General features: G+C 44.0%; 1 protein-coding gene across 2 annotated transcripts; it reads right to left on the bottom strand.

Moving 5' to 3' along the window:
* Positions 1-11,632: 11,632 nt before the first annotated feature.
* LOC129179197 (oocyte zinc finger protein XlCOF6-like) lies at positions 11,633-21,017 on the bottom strand. Of its 2 annotated transcripts, XM_054772105.1 has the most exons (3): positions 20,722-21,017; positions 16,278-17,003; positions 11,633-12,935 (listed from the first exon to the last, which is right to left on the bottom strand). In XM_054772105.1, the coding sequence occupies exons 1-3, from the start codon at positions 20,828-20,830 to the stop codon at positions 12,883-12,885; spliced, it is 888 nt and encodes a 295-aa protein (XP_054628080.1). In that variant the 5' UTR covers positions 20,831-21,017; the 3' UTR covers positions 11,633-12,882. The 2 variants fall into 2 exon arrangements, with proteins under 2 accessions (XP_054628080.1, XP_054628079.1); XM_054772104.1 differs by having other exon boundaries at positions 11,633-17,003.
* Positions 21,018-22,495: the final 1,478 nt, after the last annotated feature.

Here is a 22,495-nt window from a genome sequence, read left to right as displayed (position 1 = left end):
GTAATATTACCTTTTCCCCGACTTAAGAACAATTTGACTTAAGAACGGTCGTCTGGAACCAATTGCGTTCGTTAGTTGGGGACTTAGTGTAAAACGTCAAGTTGGTGCAAGTTTTTTTTTTTCAATCAACTTTATTAATGCCTCAAGTTCAGACTAACACTTGGTGAAGTCTTCTGACGTTTCACACTCTCATTGGCTGATTTACGGGGCACCGACTCCGCTCTCATCTCATTGGCTGATTATCGGGGCACCGCCTACGCTCTCATCTCATTGGCTGAAGCAAGTACGTGAGTTTGTGTGAGAGACAGCTTGTCCCTTCAACCTCCCTTCCTCTTCGTAGTTCCCCTTAAACTAACGTAAACAATTAAGTTAAGTTCCAAATTAAAATTTTGCACACAGCATTATTGTGTAGTGCGTGTGCATTTGTCTGTGAGACCAGCTGACTCTTAGACTCTTTGAGTCGCGTTTCGACTCAGGCTAGTCCTCCTCCTCCTCCTCCTCCTTCCTGCCTCCACTTGTGCTCCTGATCAAGATATCTCGTGAACGGTAAGATTGTTTTTGTTTTTCAGTTTTATTCATTTTCAGTAATCTTATTTATTACCTTATTTTATATATATATTTATATATATATATATTTTATATTGTTACTCTACTATGTTTATGCTAAAGTTTTCTTATATTTTCCCACCATATTTGGTGGACTTTGAATATTTTGAAGTACCAAAGGGGTGAGTTTGGGAAGATCTTGGAACGGATTAAGCTATTCACATGTATTTTACGCTTCATATAACGTAAAAACCCTATAACGTAAAGGTTCTCGGAACAAATTATTTACGTTGTAGGGGCGTTTACTGTACCTCAAGTTCAGTTTCTGTCTGCTTTTTTGCAACAGTGTATTTTTGTTCTCTTCACGTTTTTGCTCCTGCGTATTTTTCCGTGGCAGTGATTTTTTTGTTATCGTGTTCTCCTAGTTTTTCAGCATCTACCTTCATTATATTTTTGTGCTTTTCTGTTTTCCTGCCTGTTAGTTGTGCAGCGCCTTTAGTTACTGTAGTTTACTGTGGTGGCCGTGCCAGGGGTTTATGTTTTGGACTGTTATATTTATATTTTTGTAATAAAACTTTGTATTTCTACACTGGTGTCTTCTCTGCATCTTGGAATCCAGTTATCGGCTGTGTGCGTATCCGTGACAAAGGGTAGTCTGTCGCGGCCAGCCTGGTTGTTGAGGCGGCGGTGCCAGTGTCCTCCACATCGTTGCTGGTGTGGATGAAGATGATACTGTTCTAAGTTTCTAAGTTTGTATCTCGTAGCCTGACGGGGAAACGACTTGCCATATTTGTGAGTGAATTCTTTGACGGGGAATCGACTTGAAATGTACGCCCGTGGCCATATAAGAAGAGTGCTTTTGCTTTTAACAGTCTTTTAATTCCCTAACCAACCATCCCAAACATATTTTGCTTTGTAACATAACAACAAATAACAAAAAATGCAATTATTACAAGTTTGCTTTGGGAACTGTCTTTTACCCTATGAGCTGTGACCCTTGCCTTTTATACAAGCGGTTGTTTTGCTCTTCCTTTTTCATTTGTCTTTCACATTCTTTGTTCTACTCTGACTTGGGGGGTATTGTGAGATGCGAGTTTAGTGGGTTAGCGAGCTGTTTTGAGTGGAAAGCCGGACTTGCGTGTTCAGCAAAGGCAGCCCTCTTTTAAAGAAGTTGTATCGCCATGGTAACTCAGGCTAAGCTCATAGCCTGGTAGGGACCAGGTTATTTCCAGGTTTCAGTTTAAAATTGGCTATGAAATTGCCACTGTTTCACTGTTTAATTAATTCAGAGATGGCGTCACCCTTTTTTGAGAACCTATGTGTCAGGATTAGCATACTGCTCTGCTGCCCTCTATTGTTCTTTTGTTGCAGCACATCCTCTTCACCTGCTGGGGCCCTAATTGAGGCACCTTCAGCTCATCTGGCACTCTTCTTAGGCCTCAAGCAGACTTCCATTCGGTGCCAGATTGTTGCCAACCTTGCCAACTCAGGCTCCTCGCTGCAGTGCTCCTCAGCTCTAGTTGTGCTACCTTAAACTTGCTATTGCTAATCCTGTCATCTCCCTGCCCATCTATCTACCGGCAGCGTGAGTGTTTTTCTGTTTTTCTGTCTCGCCTCCTTATCCGCCAGCGTGCACTCCATTCACCAGCATTTGGAGGGTGTACCTCCTCCGGGGCTCTCCCAAGGCACAGGACGAGATCCCAGCCTGCTAGCGGCCAACTCGCCGCTGCCACCGGACACACCTCCTGCGCCGTGCCGCGATCCCAGCATACCTCCATCACCACGGTACTCAGGGGAGTCTCGGTCTTGTGAACAATTTTTGCACAAATGCTCGCTAGTGTTCGACCAACAGCCTGGCACATACGCCACCGACCAGTCGAGAGTAGCTTACACCATGAGCTTACTCACCGACAAGGCGGCCCCATGGTCGATAGCCGATAGCAAGGCTCAGCCGGCCGTGCGCTCCTCCTTTTCTCTTTTTTTATCTGAGATGCGGAAGGTCTTTGACCACCCCGTAAAAGGCATTGAGGCTGGGAGTCGGCTTCTCGACCTCAAACAGAGGAACAGGTCGGTAGCAGCTTTTTCTATCGACTTCCGCGTGTTGGCCGCCGAGAGCGGCTATGATGTTACGGCACTCTGCGGAATCTTCCGCAAAGCGCTCCACCTACGCGTTAAGGATGATCTCACCGCAAGGGACAACACTTCCAGCCTGGATCAGCTCATCAATCTCGTGGTCCAACTGGACAACTGTTTGAGGGAACGGGACCGCGAGCACCAGGAGGAGCGGTATCAAGGAGGACCACGCCGCATCAGGACACACCAGGCCGGAGAGGATCGGTATGTCGATAAGACGAAGCAGGAATCCTCAGCTACATCCACAGAGGAACCCATGCAGCTTGGTGGACGACGCCTCTCCTCTGCAGAGTGACCCCATCGCCGACGTCTACACCTCTGCCTCTAGGGGGGATGATCACCGTCTGCCACGGTGTCCCGACAGACCATCGCATCGATCCAAGTCTCCACCAGACACGGACAGGTCGGCGGAGCCGATATCACCCAGGGATCGACCCTCAGGGAGGAATCGATCCAGCTCACCGGTTTGTGAGTATATGAGCGTGGGATTAATTAAGAAGGCTTCACCGCCGAACTTGTTAAGACTTCAGCTACCTGGAACTCTTAAGGGAGGGGGTAAACAGGTCTCTATCATGGCTTCAGTGGACTCGGGGGCTGACATTAGCTTTCTGGACTGTAATTTTGACTCCCTGGACCTTCAACTGTCTGGTAATCATCATGAGTCTATTCGATTTAACATTATTTCGTCGTAGTCTGCTCCGGTGGTTCTGGGCTTAACCTGGTTGCGCTTACATAATCCAACTTTTGACTGGAGTCACAATAAGATTGTTACCTCGGGTAGCAATTGCTACGCCGGCTGTCTTTGCTCGGCTACACCCTGGAGTCCCTTACCTAAACCTCAGGCCGAACTTATAGACCTGTCAGGAGTTCCCGAGGTTTACCATGACCTCCAGGCAGCCTTAAGGAAGGACTCCGCCCACAGTTTGCCTCCTCACCGTCAGGAAGTAATTTGATACTATAGTCATTGGGGCCTATGACTGTAGTATCAAATTACTTCCTGACGCACCTCTTCCTAGCGCTAAGCTGTACAATGTTTCTGGACCCGAACAAGAGGCCCTTAGAAATTACATCACTGCGTCGCTAGCTGTGGGTCTCATCCGCCCGTCCTCGTCTCCCCTGGGGGCGGGTTTTTTTTTCCTCGCTAAGAAGGACGGGTCTTTCCGTCCTTGTATCGACTACTGAGCCCTTATTGACATAACTATCAAAAATAAGTATCCCTTGCCTCTCGTGGACTCGGCGTTCTTCTCTCTAAATGCCGCCAGTTACTTCACTAAGCTAGACTTGCGCAGTGCCTAACACCGGGTACGCATACTGGAGGGGGATGAGTGGAAAACGGCGTTCAACACCCCGTTAGGCCATTATGAATACCTCGTCATGCCATTTGGCCTCACAAACGCTCCCGCCGTATTTCAATGCCTCATGAACGATGTGCTTAGGGACATGATTGGTCAATTTTGCTTTATATATTTGGACAACATACTCATTTTTTCTCATTCTCTTCAGGAACACATTCAACACGTTCGCCAAGTTCTCCAACGCCTCCTCGAAAACCGCCTATTCATCAAAGCCAAAAAATGCGAATTCCACTCCACCTCCGTCAGCTTCTTGGGGTTCATAGTGGAGAAGGACAAGCTCCTAGCCGATCCCGCCAAAGTACAGGCGGTGGTCGATTGGCCTTCTCCTACAACAAGGAAGCACTTGCAGAGGTTCCTAGGGTTTGCTAACTTCTAACGTAGGTACATCCGCGACTTCAGTGTCAAGGCGGAACCTCTGACTAGGCTTACATCGGTGAAGGTACCGTTCGTGTGGACCCCGGAAGCGGAGAGGGCGTTCGTTAAACTTAAAACACTATTCACATCCGCACCAGTATTAACCCATCATGATCCTTCTCTACAGTTCATAGTGGAGGTAGATGCGTCAGATGCAGGAGTGGGCGCCGTCCTCTCCCAGAGATCCCCAGTCGACCAGAGGCTGCACCCGTGTGCATTCTTCTTGCGTCGCCTCACACTAGCCAAACGCAATTATGACGTGGGGAATCGAGAGCTGCTGGACATCGTGCTGGCGCTGCAGGAGTGGAGGCATTGGCTGGAGGGCACGACCAAGCCATTCGTGGTCTTCACTGACCACAAGAACTTGTCTTACATACTTTCCGCACAGAAACTTAACCCCCCGACAAGCACGCTGGTCACTGTTCCTCACTAGATTCACCTTCTCCATAACCTACAGGCCCGGATCTCGGAGTACCAAGCCAGACGCCCTCTCAAGGATCTTCTGCCCGGCGGAGTCCGACAAGAGGACTGAGTCCATCGTACCTGTGGCCAGGGTGTTGGGGGCGGTCCAGTGGGAGGTGGAGAGACGCATTACCAAGGCAACGGCTGGCACGGAAGCACCCAAGGGGTGTCCACAAGGACTAGACTTTTTGTGCCATCTAACCTTCGATCTGAAGTTTTGCAGTGGGCCCATGCAACCAAGGTGTCCTGCCACCCAGGAGCCCAACACACTCTATTCCTGGTGGCTCAGAGGTTCTGGTGGCCATTCATGTCCGCGAGTGTCAAGGAGTACGTTGCAGCCTGCTCTGTCTGTGCTCGGAACAAGTCCTCCCACCAACCTCCAGTGGGTCTGCTCCAGCCACTCCCGGTGCCATCACGACCCTGGTCCCACATCGCCTTGGACTTCGTTACGGGGTTACCTCCCTCTTCTGGTAACACCGTCATCCTAAACATCGTTGAGCGGTTCTCAAAAATGATCCACCTTGTCGCCCTACCTAAGCTGCCCTCCTCCCTTGAGACTGCCCGTCTCCTCGTCAGGCATGTGTGTTCCGCCTCCATGGCATCCCAGTGGACATCGTATCCGACAGGGGACCCCAGTTTTCCTCCCGTGTTTGGAGGAGCTTCTGCAGGGCTCTGGGGGCCAGTGTCAGTCTTACATCAGGGTACCACCCACAGTCCAATGGCCAGACAGAGCGGGCAAACCAAGACATGGAGGCAGCACTTCGTTGCATGTGCCACCGGCATCCCTCCTCCTGGTCGGCGCATCTCGCCTGGGTCGGGTAGGCCCACAACTCCCTTGTCAGCGCGGCCACAGGTATGTATGTCCCCCTTCAAGTCTGCCTTCGGCTACCAGCCGCCACTGTTTCCCTCCCAAGAGGCTGAGGTCGCCATTCCTGCAGTTCACCAGCACCTCCGGCGGGCTCACCGCATCTGGCGAGAGACCCGGACTGCCCTTTCCCGCACAGCGGAGCACAACAAACAGATGGCAGACAGACACCGCATCCCGTCACCCGCTTACCGTCCAGGCTAGGAGGTCTGGCTATCATCCCGGGACATACCTCTGGCTGGGACATCCAGAAAGATGGCTCCAAGATTCGTGGGACCATATGTAGTGGACTCGATCATTAACAAGTCCTCCGTCAGGCTGGAGCTCCCTCTATCATTGAGGATTCATCCCGTCTTCCACGTGTCTCATCTCAAGCCAGTAATCACCAGCCAGCTGTGTCCTCCGGCCGAGGCTTCTCCTCCGCCTCCGCCCAGCTTATACGGTGAGAGCCATCTTGGATGCGAGAAAGAGAGGGGGGGTGCAGCACCTGGTGGACTGGGAGGGATATGGACCCGAGGAGCGCTCCTGGGTGGCCCGGTCCTGCATCCTTGACCCGTCCCTCATCCGAGAATTCCACTCATCCCACCCCAAAAAGCCAGGTATGCCGTCAGGGGATGCATTATGAGAGGGGGGGGGATACTGTCAGGATTAGCATGCTGCTCTGCTGCCCTCTATTGTTCTTTTGTTGCAGCACATCCTCTTCACCTCCTGGGGCCCTAATTGATGCACCTGCAGCTCATCTGGCACCCTTCTTAGGCCTAAAGCAGACATCCATTCGGTGCCAGATTCTTGCCAACCGTGCCAGCTCAGGCTCCTCGCTGCAGTGCTCCTCAGCTCTAGTTGTGCTACCTTAAACTGGCTATTGCTAATCCTGTCATCTCCCTGCCCGTCTATCTACCGGCAGCGTGAGTGTTTTTCTGTTTAGCATTTTGCCTGCTTGGTTTTCAGCAGTGTCTTTTTGTTCTTGGACTTTAGCATTTTACTCTGCCTGGTTTTCGGCAGCTTTCTTAGTTTAGTTATCTATTTTTCCCCGTGTGCATTCCGGGTGATTTTGTATTTTTTTACTTTTGCTATTTATTACTCCTGCCTTGTAATAAATAGTCCTTTGTACCACATCCTGCTCTCGCGTCTTGGGATCCGAGTTCCGGCTGACGCTGAACCCTAACACTATGAGGTTCCTGATGAGACATGGACAAAAACAAAATAGCAAAGAGCGTTCGCTGATGATATCATCCATCAATAAGCGAGACAGATTTTCAGCCAAGGGAATACGCTAGCTATGCACACTCGAGCACCAAAAATAAAATGCAATGTGAAATATTAATAATTAGTGTTAGCAGATGTGTCACAGGAGTCCTTGCGTGACTACTCAGCCCGCTAGTCTTTTCATATTACAATGTTTGCTGGAGGAATAAATGCTCTGAGGCACCAATCAACTGCATTAAAACACAGTTTTATTAAAAGGAAACAACTTTAAAAGTCGCCACGAATTACGTCACATGCAAAACACTCATCTCGTCGTCACAACGAGATGCAGCAGATTAAAATATTTCATGAAACTATAAAATCAAAAACGAAAGATGTTGGTCAACTATATTTATTTTTTTTTTAAATGTGTAAGTGTTAACATGTCAAAGTTGTGCAATGTTGAGCGTTGATAAATGAAAAGACTAGTAGGGTATAGTTTTTATAGTAATCAGTGTGAACTTGCGCATTCACACTCTGCATGCTGGCATGCCAGCAGTCCCAGCGGCGACAGTGTTGCTTTCAGAAGTCATGATTTTTTGGGACCTCCTCATAACGCTCCATAATAATTACGTGCTAATTTTAAGTAAAATACACTGGCTGGTATCGTTTCACTTTTCAGCGGAACTAGAATAATATGATGTCAAACGGCCCTTTCATTTGAACGCACACTTAGCACAAAGCAAGTTGATAACCACGGTTGCGGGACCAATTATGTCTGATTGTGGTTGTTAGGTTTTGTCGAGTTGCAGCTTGAGCACAAAGCCTGGGTTTGTGGAGCCACTTTTGCTCCCTTGAACTCCGCTGCCTTCGTCAAGCTAAAAATCAAGGTGGCTCTTGTTTACTTGCTCAGCAAGGTCGCCTAAGTTCTCACCGTCTCTCTTTCGGGGAGTAAAAAAAGCGTTGTTGGAAATGTCAACTCGCTCAATGTTATCTGTGGTTTGGGCTTTTTCTCCGTTGATGATTTGCTGGGAGTAGGTGGATCTGATTCTCTCCCACTTTCTCTTTGACTGAACGTCGCCATCTTAGCATAGCAGTGGTCCATCACGTCTTCAATTTTCACTTCAAGTGCTGCAACCTCAACTTCCGTTTCGTGGTCTTTGGGAAAAAAAACAAATTGTTGAGTTATTTGTTGCTATAGTTGACGTAAATCTATATACACTAGGTCCCCAACTTACGAACATCCGACTTGCAAACATTCGCGGATACGAACACAAGCCGACTGGTCTATATTTTATTTTATTTTGCCTTCTAGTCGCTCCATCAGTATTTATACTGCTACATGCTTGACCAGTAGAGGGCACTGTGACACTGCTAATGGCACCAACAGAGGCTGGGCAGAGAAAGCTAAATGGAAAGCTAAATTGTAGCTGTATGATACAACTCGGACAGAGCGTGTGATTAAAGTTTATGAAGAGTTAATAGGCCTGCTTAATTCTACACCACCCACAGAACACTACCTCTTTTAGAAGAGTCTAACGACGACGACGATTTGTCCTTTTTCAATAACTCCTCCTCCTTCTCCTCCACAACGATGTATGCTTGACCACTCCTCTTCAAAGGTAAATAACATTTATCATTACGTTTTATTATATCACTTTTATTGTTTTTTCATTAATTATCCTGGTTTAATATTACTACTGCATCCAAACTCATATTTACATACATACGCGTACACTGTATATGTATACATGTACATGTAGTACCTATATCATTGGTAATATTACCTTTTCCCCGACTTAAGAACAATTCGACTTAAGAACGGTCGTCTGGAACCAATTGTGTTCGTAAGTTGGGGACCTAGTGTAATTCTTTTGTCGAGCTCGGGAACCACTCAACCAGCTTTCTTCTTCTTCGGTTTTACGACGGTTGGTATCACTCTGGTGCATCACCGTCCCCTTCCAGTGAAGCGTTTTGGCTGCATTCACGGACTTATAGTGCCATAGAAACATATACTTCCTTCCCCAGAATAATTATATAGCTGCCTACTCTCACGCAATATATTCTAAATTTTTTTATTTAAACCTTCCTCAATAAATTATCTTAAACCGTATACTCTATATGCCCCCAAAGTAATTGTATAATATCACTGACTAAAAAATAGTGATGTTAAAAATAAATGACAGGGCGTAACAATAAAAATAAGGTTAAGCCTTTTCACAAGACGGAGTTACAGATTGGGTAAATAATTTGTGTATTTTTGGTCATGATCAGTTTTAAGGATTTCATACAATTTAAAGTAGTTTTTAAAAGCAAGTATGTTTGGTGGGGTTTTTAAATATTTAGATTTATGGACATAGAATTTTGCTAGACATGATATCGTATTACATGACAGTCTTTAGCTCTTTAAGTTGCCTCGGTTTTTCCATAGACATAGATAGACTCTACATCGAGTGGGTTTGTCCACTGCTGCGATAGGTCAACGTGGCAGGCATATTGGATGTGTTGTAAATGAATACAAGTAAAATTACTTACTTTCATAAAGTGCCTTTCTTCAAATAAATTTAAGTTAATTCTTCTCATTTAAACATTCACACACGCACTAATATACTTGGGAAACACTTAGGCACCAAACATTTGAGAAGATCAAATACAGTGTTTTTTGTGCCTCAGTCAACTCGACTCCTTTGAGGTGCCGAAAGGACAAAAACGTCTACTGGACCATTCCGTCATTAAGCCCCGCCCCCTCACCGGAACCCACCACAGTCACAAATTTCGGTTATGGGTTATCCTCACTGATCTTTATTGCAGTACATTTAGCGAGTGGATATTGCTGTTACAGTTATTACCTTATATCTCCACACAATAAGTTAGATATGGTAATACCAGAGAACCGTGAACAGTATGGAGTGATTTTTGATCAAGAACAAATTTTGCTTTATTAAATATTGAAGTATTTAGTCAAAAAAAGGCTGCCCTCAAAGCATAGTCTCTTCTCTTCCTCCTCCCTCTTTGCAAAACTAGGTAAAAGTGATGTTAAATGTTCATGTTGTCTATTCATTTTTCTATATTAGCATTTTTGTCTGCATGTAAGACTATAATTATTGCCTATATAATGTGTTTTGGTTAAAATCTTTGGGTAGGGACTCAATGGATTTACATTATTTTCTATGGGAAAACTTGCCTTGTTTAGAGTCCGTTTTAGTTGTTGGGATCTTAGTTCAAACAGGAGCTAAGCGCTCCTCAGACATAAAACAGAGTGGAAAATATTCCATTTCTAAGGCCCCCTGTTGAGGTGACCTGTAGTCACCTTGTTATGATCACCTGCTGCTGTGCCTTGTTGTGCTCTCTCTCTCTCTCCCCTACAGTTGGGTGTGTGGCAGGAGCGGGGACAACTGGACACACCTGCACCTAATCAGGCAGCCTTCTACTGAGGAGCTCATAAATTAAGTCCCCTGCTGGAGAAACTGGTTGGAGAGAAAACCTGCAGTGTCTCGGCCCTCCATGGCGTTGTCATGTTAAGTTTGACACCCCTGACTTAGGAGCAGGAGCAGCTGTGAGATGCCGGTTCCTTACCGTACACTCCTGCCAGCTCGCTCATCGCTCACAAGCCTCTCCTGCACTTCCCGAGCCGGCGTCTCCACATCTGCGTTACTCCAGTTGTCCCTATCCTCGGTACGAGTTAGACCTTTTGCATTTGGGGCCTTTTTTCTTTGGAGAGCCACCTTTAGTTCTCTTTTTGTGGCTACCTCTGTTTATCTTTGTCATTGCCGACATTAAAGACTGTCAATCGCTGCTTCTGCGGTCCACCACACGCACACCGTAACACACCTTGCAATAACACAGGATGGGTAGGTGAGATTGCCCTGGCCCAGCGTCTTGCTTTCGGAATGTTCCCCCCAAACACAACACCCAGGCAACGAAGGCTGTAACAACCCATCACAATGAAGTGTCATCGTAGCACTATGTGTACAGTGTGTACTTTATTAACTGGCATATGAACAATCCTATGTGTAAGCAATGTAAGCGTGTATCATATAGCACATTTCAGTAGCATATGGTGGATGTCCTAGTCAGTCGGCCTTCACTAATTGAGAGCCCATTTCAAGGGAAAATTAAGATCAGGCCCCCGTGTCGCCTGCAAAACAGCAATGATGGCCCGTCGTTGTTATTCTCCCCGCCGAGGTGGCTCGCCACAAGTTGATAATGGCCCCGATATATACAGTATATTCTGAGATGTTTTATTGTTGTGCTTTTAAGGTCGACAAGTCAGAAGTAGGTCAAGTGACAAGACAACTGACAAGACATTCTTTGTCCAGTCAGGATTTCATGGGGAGTCAAGCTGCGTTCACTGTATATAGTACACCTCATTCAGAACAGGACTAGTGGTAAAGAATCTACCCATTTGATTTTGTTTTCATCACAGACTTTTGCAAGTTGTTTTTTTTAATCGTTTTATTTGCATTTCAGACGCCCAATTCACTATTTCATTGTTTCTTTTTCAGATTTGTCCTCGTCTGAGGTCAGATAATGTAGTGTGGCTCTCTGCAAAAAATTGCCTAAACTGCCACTGTCACAACTCCGCTTGTCGGTCACAATTTTAGTCGTCATTGTAAAATAAGAATTAGAAAAGCACTAAATCAGTTTCAGGACAATAAAACAAAACCCCCAGTAAAACAAAACTACACATTTCAGAGTGGCCTTTTATTGTGGGTAGTCTAAAGCACACGTGTACACTAATCATGGTGTCTAATCAGCATGTTGATATGGCACACCTGTGAGGTGGAATGGATTATCTTAGCAAAGGAAAAGTGCTCACAATCACAGATTTGTCAACAATATTTGAGAGTAATGGTTTTAGATCTTTGAGTTCATCTCATAAAAAATGGGAGCAAAAACAAAAGTGTTGCGTTTATATTTTTGTTGAGTGTACATAAGTCAAACCACCTCACAGTGGGCAAGGAAAATAAATCTTTTCCTGTGTCCTCATTGGGGATCCCGGAGGCTTATCTCACTTATATTATGTGCTGTATTGTGGCCAGTGCCCTCTACCCTTGACGGAGTTGGTAGCTCCCCCGCCAGTACCTCTAAGGCCTCTCTGTCTCTCTATTAAGGTAGGAGGGGGTTTGCCGAATCTTTTACCTTACTATGTGGAAGTCCTCCTTCCACACTGCACAAGCATGTTGCAGTGCTTATCTAAAACAGAGGGGAAAATATTCCATTCCTAACAAGTCAGAGCTTCCAGGTGGGTCCTTCTCCAGTCTCTGGAAGATGACGGATTCAGTGACAAAAATTGTAAAAAAAAAAGAACAGGAAACATTTCAACATTCAAACACACATGTAAGACAGGAAATATGCCTTTCAATTACATTTTCACGGCAAAAATAACAAGATTCAAATGTGTTTTGGTGTCACAAAGATTTCAGTTCAATTAGGATAACCCTTTGAAGCTGCAGCATCTTGTTTTCAACACCGATGAAGAAAATATAAATGTACATATGATTTGTTATGAGCACTTTAAGCTAGTACCCTTAGTAGGCGAAATGAGGAATGGACAGGCTGGCTGCGTCTCTCAAGACTGTGTTTTAGTAATATAAGTGAATGAGTCGTTTAAATGGGTGATAAATAAAGCTGTATAACAGATAGAAAATATATTTTATTTAATTCATGTGATTATATTTGAAAGAATGTTATGTGAATTAGTTGGAAAACTAAAGCAAAATGTAATATTTTCTTTTCTTCCGTAGTTTTCACGGTGCTTCGATGCAAGGACTGAACAAGAAGAATAAAGGCACCTATATGAAACTCATTGTTTGCAAAGAAAAAAACAACAACAGTATATTATAAAAAAAAACTTTAACATGACAAATACTGAAAATGTTGGCAAGAGGAATCAATCCCAGTACACCAGGGGTCTCAAACTCAATTTGCCTGGGGGCCGCTGGAGGCAGAGTCTGGGTGAGGCTGGGCCGCATCTGGATTTCAACAAGAAAAGCTCTGATAAAAACATTCCAATGTTTTCAAATATCTTTAGTTTTTAACACAAAATAAGATGAAAAAAAATAATTAAGAATAAAAAAAAAATCAACCAACCAGTTACTGATTGGATGATTTATTTTCTTATTCTTAATTAATTATAATTATAATTAATTCTAAATTAACTACAGTATAACTTTGTACATTACTTCATTTTTAACCATTTTATCACTGTATTGTGATAAAAGGGTTCAAAAAATGAAACAATCTACAAAGTTCTAGTGATAAAAGGGATGGACGACAGTATGTAAAGGAGATTAATGATAGATTATGGGAAGAAGGAATATGAATATGAAATATGAATGAAGAAAAGCGGAAACAAGGGGGATAGGAGGAGGGGGGGCAGGAAGCGCCAAAGACATCCATGAAGTAATGTACTGTAAAGGTGTGTCAAAATAAAAGCCATCTTTGTGTAATTATACATAAAAGGAAAAATTAAAAGTGCACTGTTACATAGGTCAGAGTTTGGGAGAAGAACAAACACAGCAGCTCGCTGAGCGCGATCGGCCATGATTGAGATCGCTACAGACAGACTGTGATCCAGCTTCTTTGCTTCATTTCTGAGCAAAGATCGGCAGAGAAGCGGCGGCGCCGAGCGGAGTCAGCGGCTTCACGGCTTCTCCTCTGCCCAGCTGAGTGGAGGAATGAATGAATGAGCGAGCGAACGAGTCAAGGTGTTGAGGCGTTGGACTTACTGCCCGACTGAGGTCCCGCCCTCGAGAGCCATATACCTCACTGTGATTGGTTCGTTCAGCAGCGGTCTCGCCCGCGAGGGCCATATACTTCACCGTGATTGGTTCGTTCAGCTCCGCACACTACAAGTGCCATTCATATCAAACTTGCGGGCCACACGAATATTAATCTTTCATATTAAGACGGGGGCCGCAATATCCTCCCGGGGGTCGCGAGTCTGAGACCCCTGCACTACACCAAGTAGAAGTGACTATCTCAGGCTGAACATCACTTTTTATACCATTTGAAGTAGGCATGGCATGGAAAGCACCCAAATTAGCATGTGACATTCTGTTTAGATTGGTCGAATTACATAACACATTAGTATCACATTGCTTCTTCAACATATACCTACAAATAAATACAATAACAAGTCTCATTGTCCCAAAAAAGCACACAATAAAGTCATTGTCTCCATAATCTTATGTTTGCTTCACAGTCAGTGTTGTTAAGTTAGAAGAGATCTTGTGACTTACACTCCGTGTGCATGTACAGCACAATGATAGAACATTGTCACAACACAAACACAAGTGCATGGCCATTGATGAATACTTGTGTCGAAGATAAAGACACGTTGTCCTCAACCAATCAAGGCTGTGTCGCTGCTGTTCCTACCAGCACACTAACTCATGAGGGTATCATACGTACAATAAGCAGCTCATCACTTCCAAGGTGACTTCTCACATGTGACATAACGTTTCTATGGTTTAACAATCTTTTAGCAGAAACTGGACAGAAAAATGGTTATTCTCCATTGTGTGTCCGCATGTGAACTGCAACGCTTTTTTTACAGGAATAACTTTTACTACAAACTGAGCACCTAAAGGGTTTTTCTCGAGTGTGGGTTCTCATGTGTCTTTGCATCACTTCTTTCAGAAAGAATCGTTTACCACAAACTGAACAACTAAAGGCTTTTTCCCCTGTGTGTTTCAGCATGTGGTAAGTCAAACTGTATTTGGCAGAATAACTTTCACCACAAACTGAGCAAGAAAAAGGATTTTGTCCTGTGTGCCTTCTCATGTGTGATACCACACTGCACTTATGAGGAAATTGTTTACCACAAATTAAACAACTAAAGGGTTTTTCTCCTGTGTGTACCCGCATGTGTTGAATCAAATTTCTCTTAAAAGTAAAGTTTTTTGCACAAACAGTGCAACTAAAGGGTTTTTCTCCGGTGTGCGTCAGCATGTGTTGAGTGAGACTGTTCTTCAGAGTAAAGCTTTTATCACAAACTGAGCAACAAAAAGGTTTTTCTTCTATGTGTGTCAGCATGTGTTGGGTCAAACGGCTCTTGGAAATTAAGCTTTTGGCACAAACTGAGCAACAAAAAGGTTTTTCTCCTGTGTGTGTCAGCATGTGTTGAGTCAAACGGCTCTTGACAGAAAAGCTTTCAGTGCAAACTGAGCAACCAAATGGTTTTCCTCCTGTGTGCGTCAGCATATGTTGAATAGAATTCCTCTTACTAGAAAAGCTTTTATTACAAATTGCGCAACTAAAAGGTTTTTCTGCCGTGTGCGTCAGCATGTGTTGCGTCAAAAGGCCCTTATAAGAAAAGGTTTTAGAACAAACTGAACAACCAAAAGATTTTTCTCCCGTGTGCGTCAACATGTGTCTAGTCAAACTGCTTGTATAAGAAAAGCCTTTATCACAAAGTAAACAAGCAAAAGGTTTTTCTTCTTTGTGCGTCAGCATATGTCGAGTCAAATCTCTCTTATAGATAAAGCTTTTACCACAAACTGAGCAACTGCAGAGTTTTTCTCCTGTGTGTGACAGCATGTGTTGAGTCAAATCACTTTTACGAGAAAAGCTTTTTGCACAAACTGAGCAACTAAAAGGTTTTTCTCCTGTGTGCGTCAGCATGTGTTGAATGGAACTTCTCTTATTAGTAAAGCTTTTATGACAAACTGAACAACCAAACGGTTTTTCTCCTGTGTGCGTCCGCATGTGTTGAATCAAATCACGCTTACGGGAAAAGCTTTTAGCGCAAACTGAGCAACTAAAAGGTTTTTCTCCTGTGTGGGTCAGCATGTGTTGAGTCAAACTGCTTGGACGAGAAAAGCTTCTAGCACAAAATGAACAACTAATAGTTTTTTCTCCTGTGTGCGTTCTCATGTGTCGAGTTAAATCTCTTCTATAAATAAAGCTTTTAGCGCAAACTGAGCAACTACAGGGTTTTTCTCCTATGTGTGTCAACATGTGTTGAGTCAAATCACTCTTACGAGATAAGGTTTTAGCACAAACTGAGCAACTAAAAGGTTTTTCTCCTGTGTGCGTCAGCATGTGTTGAACAGAACTGCTCTTACTTGAAAAGCTTTTGTGACAAACAGAGCAACCGAAAGGTTTTTCTCCTGTGTGCGTCCGCATGTGTTGAGTCAAACTGCTTGTACGAGAAAAGGTTTTAGCACAAACAGAGCAGGTCACAAGCTTCTTCCCTGTCCTCCTCTCCCTGTGTTTGTTGTCAGTGTGAGTCCTCATATTACTGTTCAAAGGTTCTTGGGTGTCATCCGTGTCTTCATCCTCAGGAGAGTGTGATGTTGTGTCGTCACTACCTGATTGTGGAGCTAAGAGGTTGTCTGCTTGTGATCCTCCACAGTGGTCTCCATCAGCTTCTGTTGTCATGTGTTGTGGTGAGCTGCTGCTTTGACGCTCCACCCCTCTGTTCTCCTCACTTGGACTGTGATGAAGCTGTGAGGACTCCGGTGGTTTCTCTTCAATCTTCACAGTCAGTGACAACTTGGTGAGATCAGCCATGTCTGCAGGACAAAACCCAAGTGACGACTCAGGTGGTTTGTCTTCATGGTCTTCAGTCTTCACAGAGACATCAGTCAGTGACAACTTGGTGAGGTCAGCCTCTTCCTGGCCGAGAAGACGTTCTCCATCAAGAGTGATCCAGAGTTCCACAACTTCCCCTTTAACATGGGGGGGCTGTGGATCCTCCTCCTTCAAAATGGAGCACCCCTGCAACTGAGGGGAACGCTGTTCGTGACGACCAATCACCTGATGGACATCAGCAGGACAAAACCAACGTGAGGACTCAGGTAGTTTGTCTTCCTGGTCTTCAGTCTTCACTGAGACAACAGTCAGTGGCAACTTGGTGGGATCAGCCTCCTCCAGCCCGAGAGGACACTCTCCCTCCTGAGTGGTCCAGAGTTCCTCTTCTTTCTCTTTAACTTGGGGGGACTGTGAATCATCCTGTTTCAAAGTGTAGCTCTCCCCCTGCAGGTGAGTGGGACGTTCTTCTTCTTCTTCTTCACCAGCAATCAGTTTCCAGATGTCTGCAGGACACAAACACACTTTCAGACCTGCAAACCCTGAAGAAATGTTATCAGCACAATAATCCCTCGTTTTTCGCAATTAATTGGTTCCAGACCCGCAAGTGAATTTTCTGCTAAGTACGAATCCTTATTTATAAATGGAATATTTTTGTAGTTAGATCAGACAAAACCTGTGTATGTCCTTCTAAATACTTTTTTTTAACATAAGAGCCCTATACAAAATGAAATAACACCCCTATAGTCACCATTACCCAATATAGCACTCTTAAGACTAAATAAGCCATTTAATAAATAAAAAAGATTTGTGCTCCTGTGTGTTCCTGTAAATGTGTTCCCTAGCGGAGTTGAGTGGTGAGCAACAGGAGGTCAAGTCGGGGGTTCAGAGCTATGGCGTGGGTCACGGCTGCACAGTAACCTGTGATTTTATTAGGGAATATTGTGCCTGTTGCGAGGTAAATAATAAAAGCCTGTTGTTCTGGCAATCAAGTGTGGTGCTTGTGTGTCTCACCGAAGAATACAGTAGCAATACCGCCTTTGATGAGGGTGTCTTGTGTTGAAAGGCTGAAACAGCCACTGATTCAAAGGTACACTACTGATGATGTGTCCCAAAATTTCCATCCTTCCATGGCAGAGATAAAGTTGCCACGGCACTGTCAACATCCACGCCTCATGTGATTACCATCTATTGGCACAAAGGACTTTTTTCCCTCAAATCCTGTGTATTTATGAACTTAGTATCTGGATTAGTCCAGTGACTGCTGTGAAAGGACAGCTGACAACATAGGAAAGACTTTGTGACGGCTTGGAGAGACAGCTGACAGGAGGAAATAGACCCCACAAAGGCTGTCATGGGCTAGCTCCCTATGACGGCAATTTCCAACGCTGTCTCAGTTTATTTATATAACCGCCAATTGCTACGAAAAGTCAACAAAGGAACATACTCCTTGACGACATGGCTTCAGACACAGGAACAACTATGACTGAGCAACAACACGGCACATGAGGCAACTATAAGAACAGCAGGACACTCGCTTCAGGTGTGCACTTGTGGCTGGGCGGAGATGAGAACATTCAGGAGGTTGAGGACCCACCAAGGAAAGGGTGCTTGAGGGAGCAGAGACAAGGGCCTCGCATTGACCAGTACATCCTACGAAGCAACCAGTTAAATCAGTCGATTGAAGCACAGCGACGGGACAAAAACTAAAGTTCGCAGAGCATCAGCACCCTTGTCACCAAGAAAGATAGTACAAGCACAAGAATGCCGGTGGTGGAGGAACCCTCCAAGCCACAGAAACCTACTAAAGAGGATAAGATCAAAGGGCGCAGACCAAGTGTGAGGTGACCCAAAGCTGTTGGAAAGAGTGAGTGGGAAACCGTCAACAATGATCTGACAAAAATCCTGGAACAACAAGGGGGAACAGCAGAGAAAAAGTTGGACAAGATAGGAGACACAATATACCAGCATGGAGAAGAACTCTTTGGAGTGAACATAGGGAAAAGCCAATAAAGTAACACAGACACCAGTCAAATCCAACCTCTGATGCAGCCAGAGATAGTCCACACTACTCCAGAGAGACATCAAATCTCAGTTGGCAACCTTACGAAGAGCAGAGAACTTGAGAAAACTGCGAAAGAAGAAAGAACACGGTTCTATAAAAATCCTTTTAAATTTGTAAAGGATCTCTTCGCTAAGGAAAAAAGCGCCACTTCAGCTATCTGTTGGTGGTCCATCCCATGCAGGGGTTTTTCCTCCCATTATGCTTCCTCCAACTCCTTTTCCAGTTTCCACTGCCTGAGACATTCACTAAGTGCTTCATCTCTTGGGGCCATCTTCCTGATGTATTCGTGGAGATTGGATGTTTCGCCTTGGATAGTGGTCCTGATTCTCACTAATCTTCGGCCTCCCACTTTGCGCTTAGCGTATAACCTCTGGATACTGGATTTGGGGTGGAACCATCTGTGCATGGTGAGCAGCTTCCGTGTTTTAACATCTGTGGTCTGAACTTCCTTTGGCTATCTTATTATCCCAGCAGGGTATCTGATCACTGGCAGGGCATAGCTGTTAATTGCCTGGATCTTGTTCTTGCCATTGAGCTGACTTCTCAGGACTTGCCTTACACTTGTAATATATACATATACATATATAATATATACACAGTATGTGTATATTGAGAATCATTTTGAGTTGCTACAATGACATTTTAGCCAAATGGACCAGTCTGCTGCCATTTTTGGGGTGTCTTTGATTTCCCCCTCTATAGGGTGATCACTTTCATTTCTATCAAATGATGTGGCATCATTTTGTTACTAATACATCACCCACTTATTATCAGGAAAGATATTCAAGATCATTTTTCCCCCAGTTTAGATGTGTTTTCGAAGTGTTCCTTTAATTTTTTTGAGCAGTGTATATAAAAATATATATTCTTTTTTTACTCTATTTTCCCCATTCCCACGAGCCACGGGCTACAGATGGCTCTGTCAGTGACATTGATCTGCTATCGCTCTATTTTATATCTCAACCCAACCGGTCGAGACAGAAGGGCGCCCCATAGAGCCGGGGTTCTGTTCAAGGTTTCTTGCCTGAGGGAGTTTTTGCTTGCCTCCGTCACCAAGTGCTTGGCAATGTGGGGTTTCAGTTGGTTCTGTTTTCATTTATGGATGTGACATTCATGTGTAAAGTGCCATTAGATAACTGCTGTTGTCATGTGGCTATCTAAATAAGTTTAAGTTTATTTGCTGCCTCAGTAAATACATGCGGACCGGGTCTTATCATTGGCTGGAGAGTGTACGTTGTTTTATGTGTTGTTACCACTTGTTGTCACCTGTCACGCACTGAGTTGCATTGCAAAATTGTACAGAATAAATTATGATGTGTGTATTTTATTTATTTTTAGAGGTCAGGTTGGACTTTATTTATACACTGGATGGATTTGCTTTGTGCTGTGAACACAGCTGTGTGCCATTCCAATCTCTCACCAATCTTGTGTATTGTCTCTTCTCGTGAGCTGGGTGTCTCGTGTCATCCCTACTTACAACACTCATTTTTATTGCATAACTCGGAGGAGAAAGCAAAGGTGGCCTGTATGAACGCAGAAAATATTAGATACTAATACTAATAATATTCCGCAAGCCGACCTATCACAGTCTATTAAAGTCTGCGTACACATTATTTGTAAAGAACAAATCCTAAGTAACTGCATATATGACAGCTCAGAAAGCACTAATTAGTCACAGTACCACTTAAAACCAAGTCTCATTTAGCACACAGTATAAAGGAAATCTTCAATATTAAATAGTCTTAATGTTCAACACCATCATCAAATTACTTATTTGTTCATATAACGCACACAGAACAATGAAAAACTCCACGTTGGTGCAGTATAAAGTACTGTACTTCGGTAAAGTTAGAAAGAGATTGGCGTTGGCATTCGAAGTTATCGGAAAAATAACTCCAAAATGAAACATCATGAAAAGACAAACGATGCCTCTTTCTAACCACTGTAAAGTAGATTTTCAGCTACAAAATTTGTGCTTTGAGCAGGAAATGGAACATTGTGTCACTCTGGCTTGAACTCTGCTGCCTTCGTCAAGCTAACAATCATGGCGGCCCTTTGTTTACCTTGCTCAGCAAGGTCGGCTAGCATTTCATCAACACTCTTTTCAGGGTTTAAGATAGCCTTCATAAAGACATTGTTGGAAACTTGAAGTCGCTCACCATTATCTGCACTTTTCTCCGTTGATGATTTGCTGGGAGTTGGTGGCGCTGATTCTCTTCCACCTTCTCTTTGACTGGACGTCGCCATCTTAGCATAGCAGTGGTTCATCTTCTATCACGTCTTCAATCTTCACTCCACACGCAAATTCCGTTTCGTAGGATTTAGGAAAAAGAAATGATTGAGGTATTCGTTGCTACATTTTCTGTGAATCTATAGAAGTACTTCGTAATATAAAACTTCTGTCGGGAGCTCCGTTAAGCCACTGCCGCTCAACCCGTCACCTTTTTCTTCTTCTGTTGTTTATCGGCGCCGTTGGCAAGCAACGTTTGCTGTGCATACGTCACCTCCTGAAGTGGAGTGTAGCTTCTTCTTCTTCTTCTTTTAGTTTAATGGCGGGTTGCAACCATGACTTTAAAAGGTGCATACCGCCACCTACTGTACCAGAGTATTTAACATGGGCCATATACAGTATCTTACTTTATGATAACTTAGATAATGAGGAGACTACTTATACTACTACTAATAATAATCTTAATAATAATACTTATAATAAAATATTCTACTAATTATCTATATTCTATTTTATCATCCTGTGTCCTTCAAATATTCTATCACTGCCCTCTGTATATCTCTTACCCCCTCCCCACCTGTTCCTAAGATACCCTCAATGCTCCATTCCCTTCCTATCTTCTTAATTCTTTTCCTTAACGTTACACGTTCTTGCAGTGTAGTAATATGTGTTCTACGTTCTCTATTCTTTTGCACTCCATACATACTTTTGATTTACATTTCCCTATCAAAAACATCTTGTCATTTAACCCGGTGTGATTGAATCCCATCCTAGTTAACACTATTTCCTCTTTTCTGTTTTTCCTCTTCACCCCTTGATAGATTTTTGTACTTTATAATACTTTCTCCCGCTACTACCATCGCCCCACCTATTTTGCCATTTCTCCATCATTGGTTTTTTGATTATTGCCTTTACTTCACCTTTACCAGCAGGTATATTTATAATTTCATTCCTTCTAATTCCCATTTTAGCCATTTTATCTGCCACCTCATTCCCCTCCACCCCTACATGTGCAGGCACCCAGCAGAACCTCATTTCTATTTTTAACATACGTAATTGAAATAGGCTTTGATGTATTTCTAATAATAAATCCTCTCGACTTGATTCCATATTATTAATACTATATAATGCTGCCAGAGAGTCCACACAACATACCACTCTATCTGCTTTTATTTCCTCTATCCATTGCAAACCTATAATGATTGCCATCATTTCTGCTGTATAAACCGAGAGCTGGTCTGGTAATCTTTTAATGATGCTACAGTTCATTGTGGAGTGTAGCTTGAGGCGTTAAAGCATTTTACATTGTCAGCATTTTCAGCCTTCAGGTTAATTGCAAGGTCAAAAAAGAATATTACCACAGCAATTGAGGAATTACTAAAAAAATAAACGTATATTACATCGTAGACCAAGAGTCTCAAACAAATGTTATTTCATTATGAAAATATGAACTAATGCAACCCGCCCTGTTTCGCACCGGGGCGCGGACACAGGATCTTCGTAATGGGAGGCGAGGGCGCTGACCTCGCGACTAAAAACCCGGACTGTCGGTCGCGTGTTCAGCACAGCTCTTGAGGCAGAGGGAGTGAGATTTACCAACGTACACTCGCACAGCCTCACAGGCTGGCATCCGTTACACTAAAAAGGAGGAAATTGTGAGTCAGTGAGTTGGTTTAGCCTTAACTGCTAGTTGAGTGATGGTG

Source organism: Dunckerocampus dactyliophorus, chromosome 4 (assembly GCF_027744805.1).
Source record: "Dunckerocampus dactyliophorus isolate RoL2022-P2 chromosome 4, RoL_Ddac_1.1, whole genome shotgun sequence".
Taxonomy (NCBI): domain Eukaryota; kingdom Metazoa; phylum Chordata; class Actinopteri; order Syngnathiformes; family Syngnathidae; genus Dunckerocampus; species Dunckerocampus dactyliophorus.
The sequence above is the reverse complement of the archived record's forward strand: the minus strand, read 5'-3'. Positions and strand labels throughout refer to the sequence as shown.

Excerpts from the sequence above, each read along its gene's own strand:
- LOC129179197 (XM_054772104.1), bottom strand. The coding sequence starts at position 20,830 with ATGAACCACTGCTATGCTAAGATGGCGACGTCCAGTCAAAGAGAAGGT. Across the intron at positions 17,004-20,721 it reads GGAGAAAAGTGCAGATAATG|ACATCTGGAAACTGATTGCT; the intron begins GTGAGCGACTTC and ends TGTGTCCTGCAG.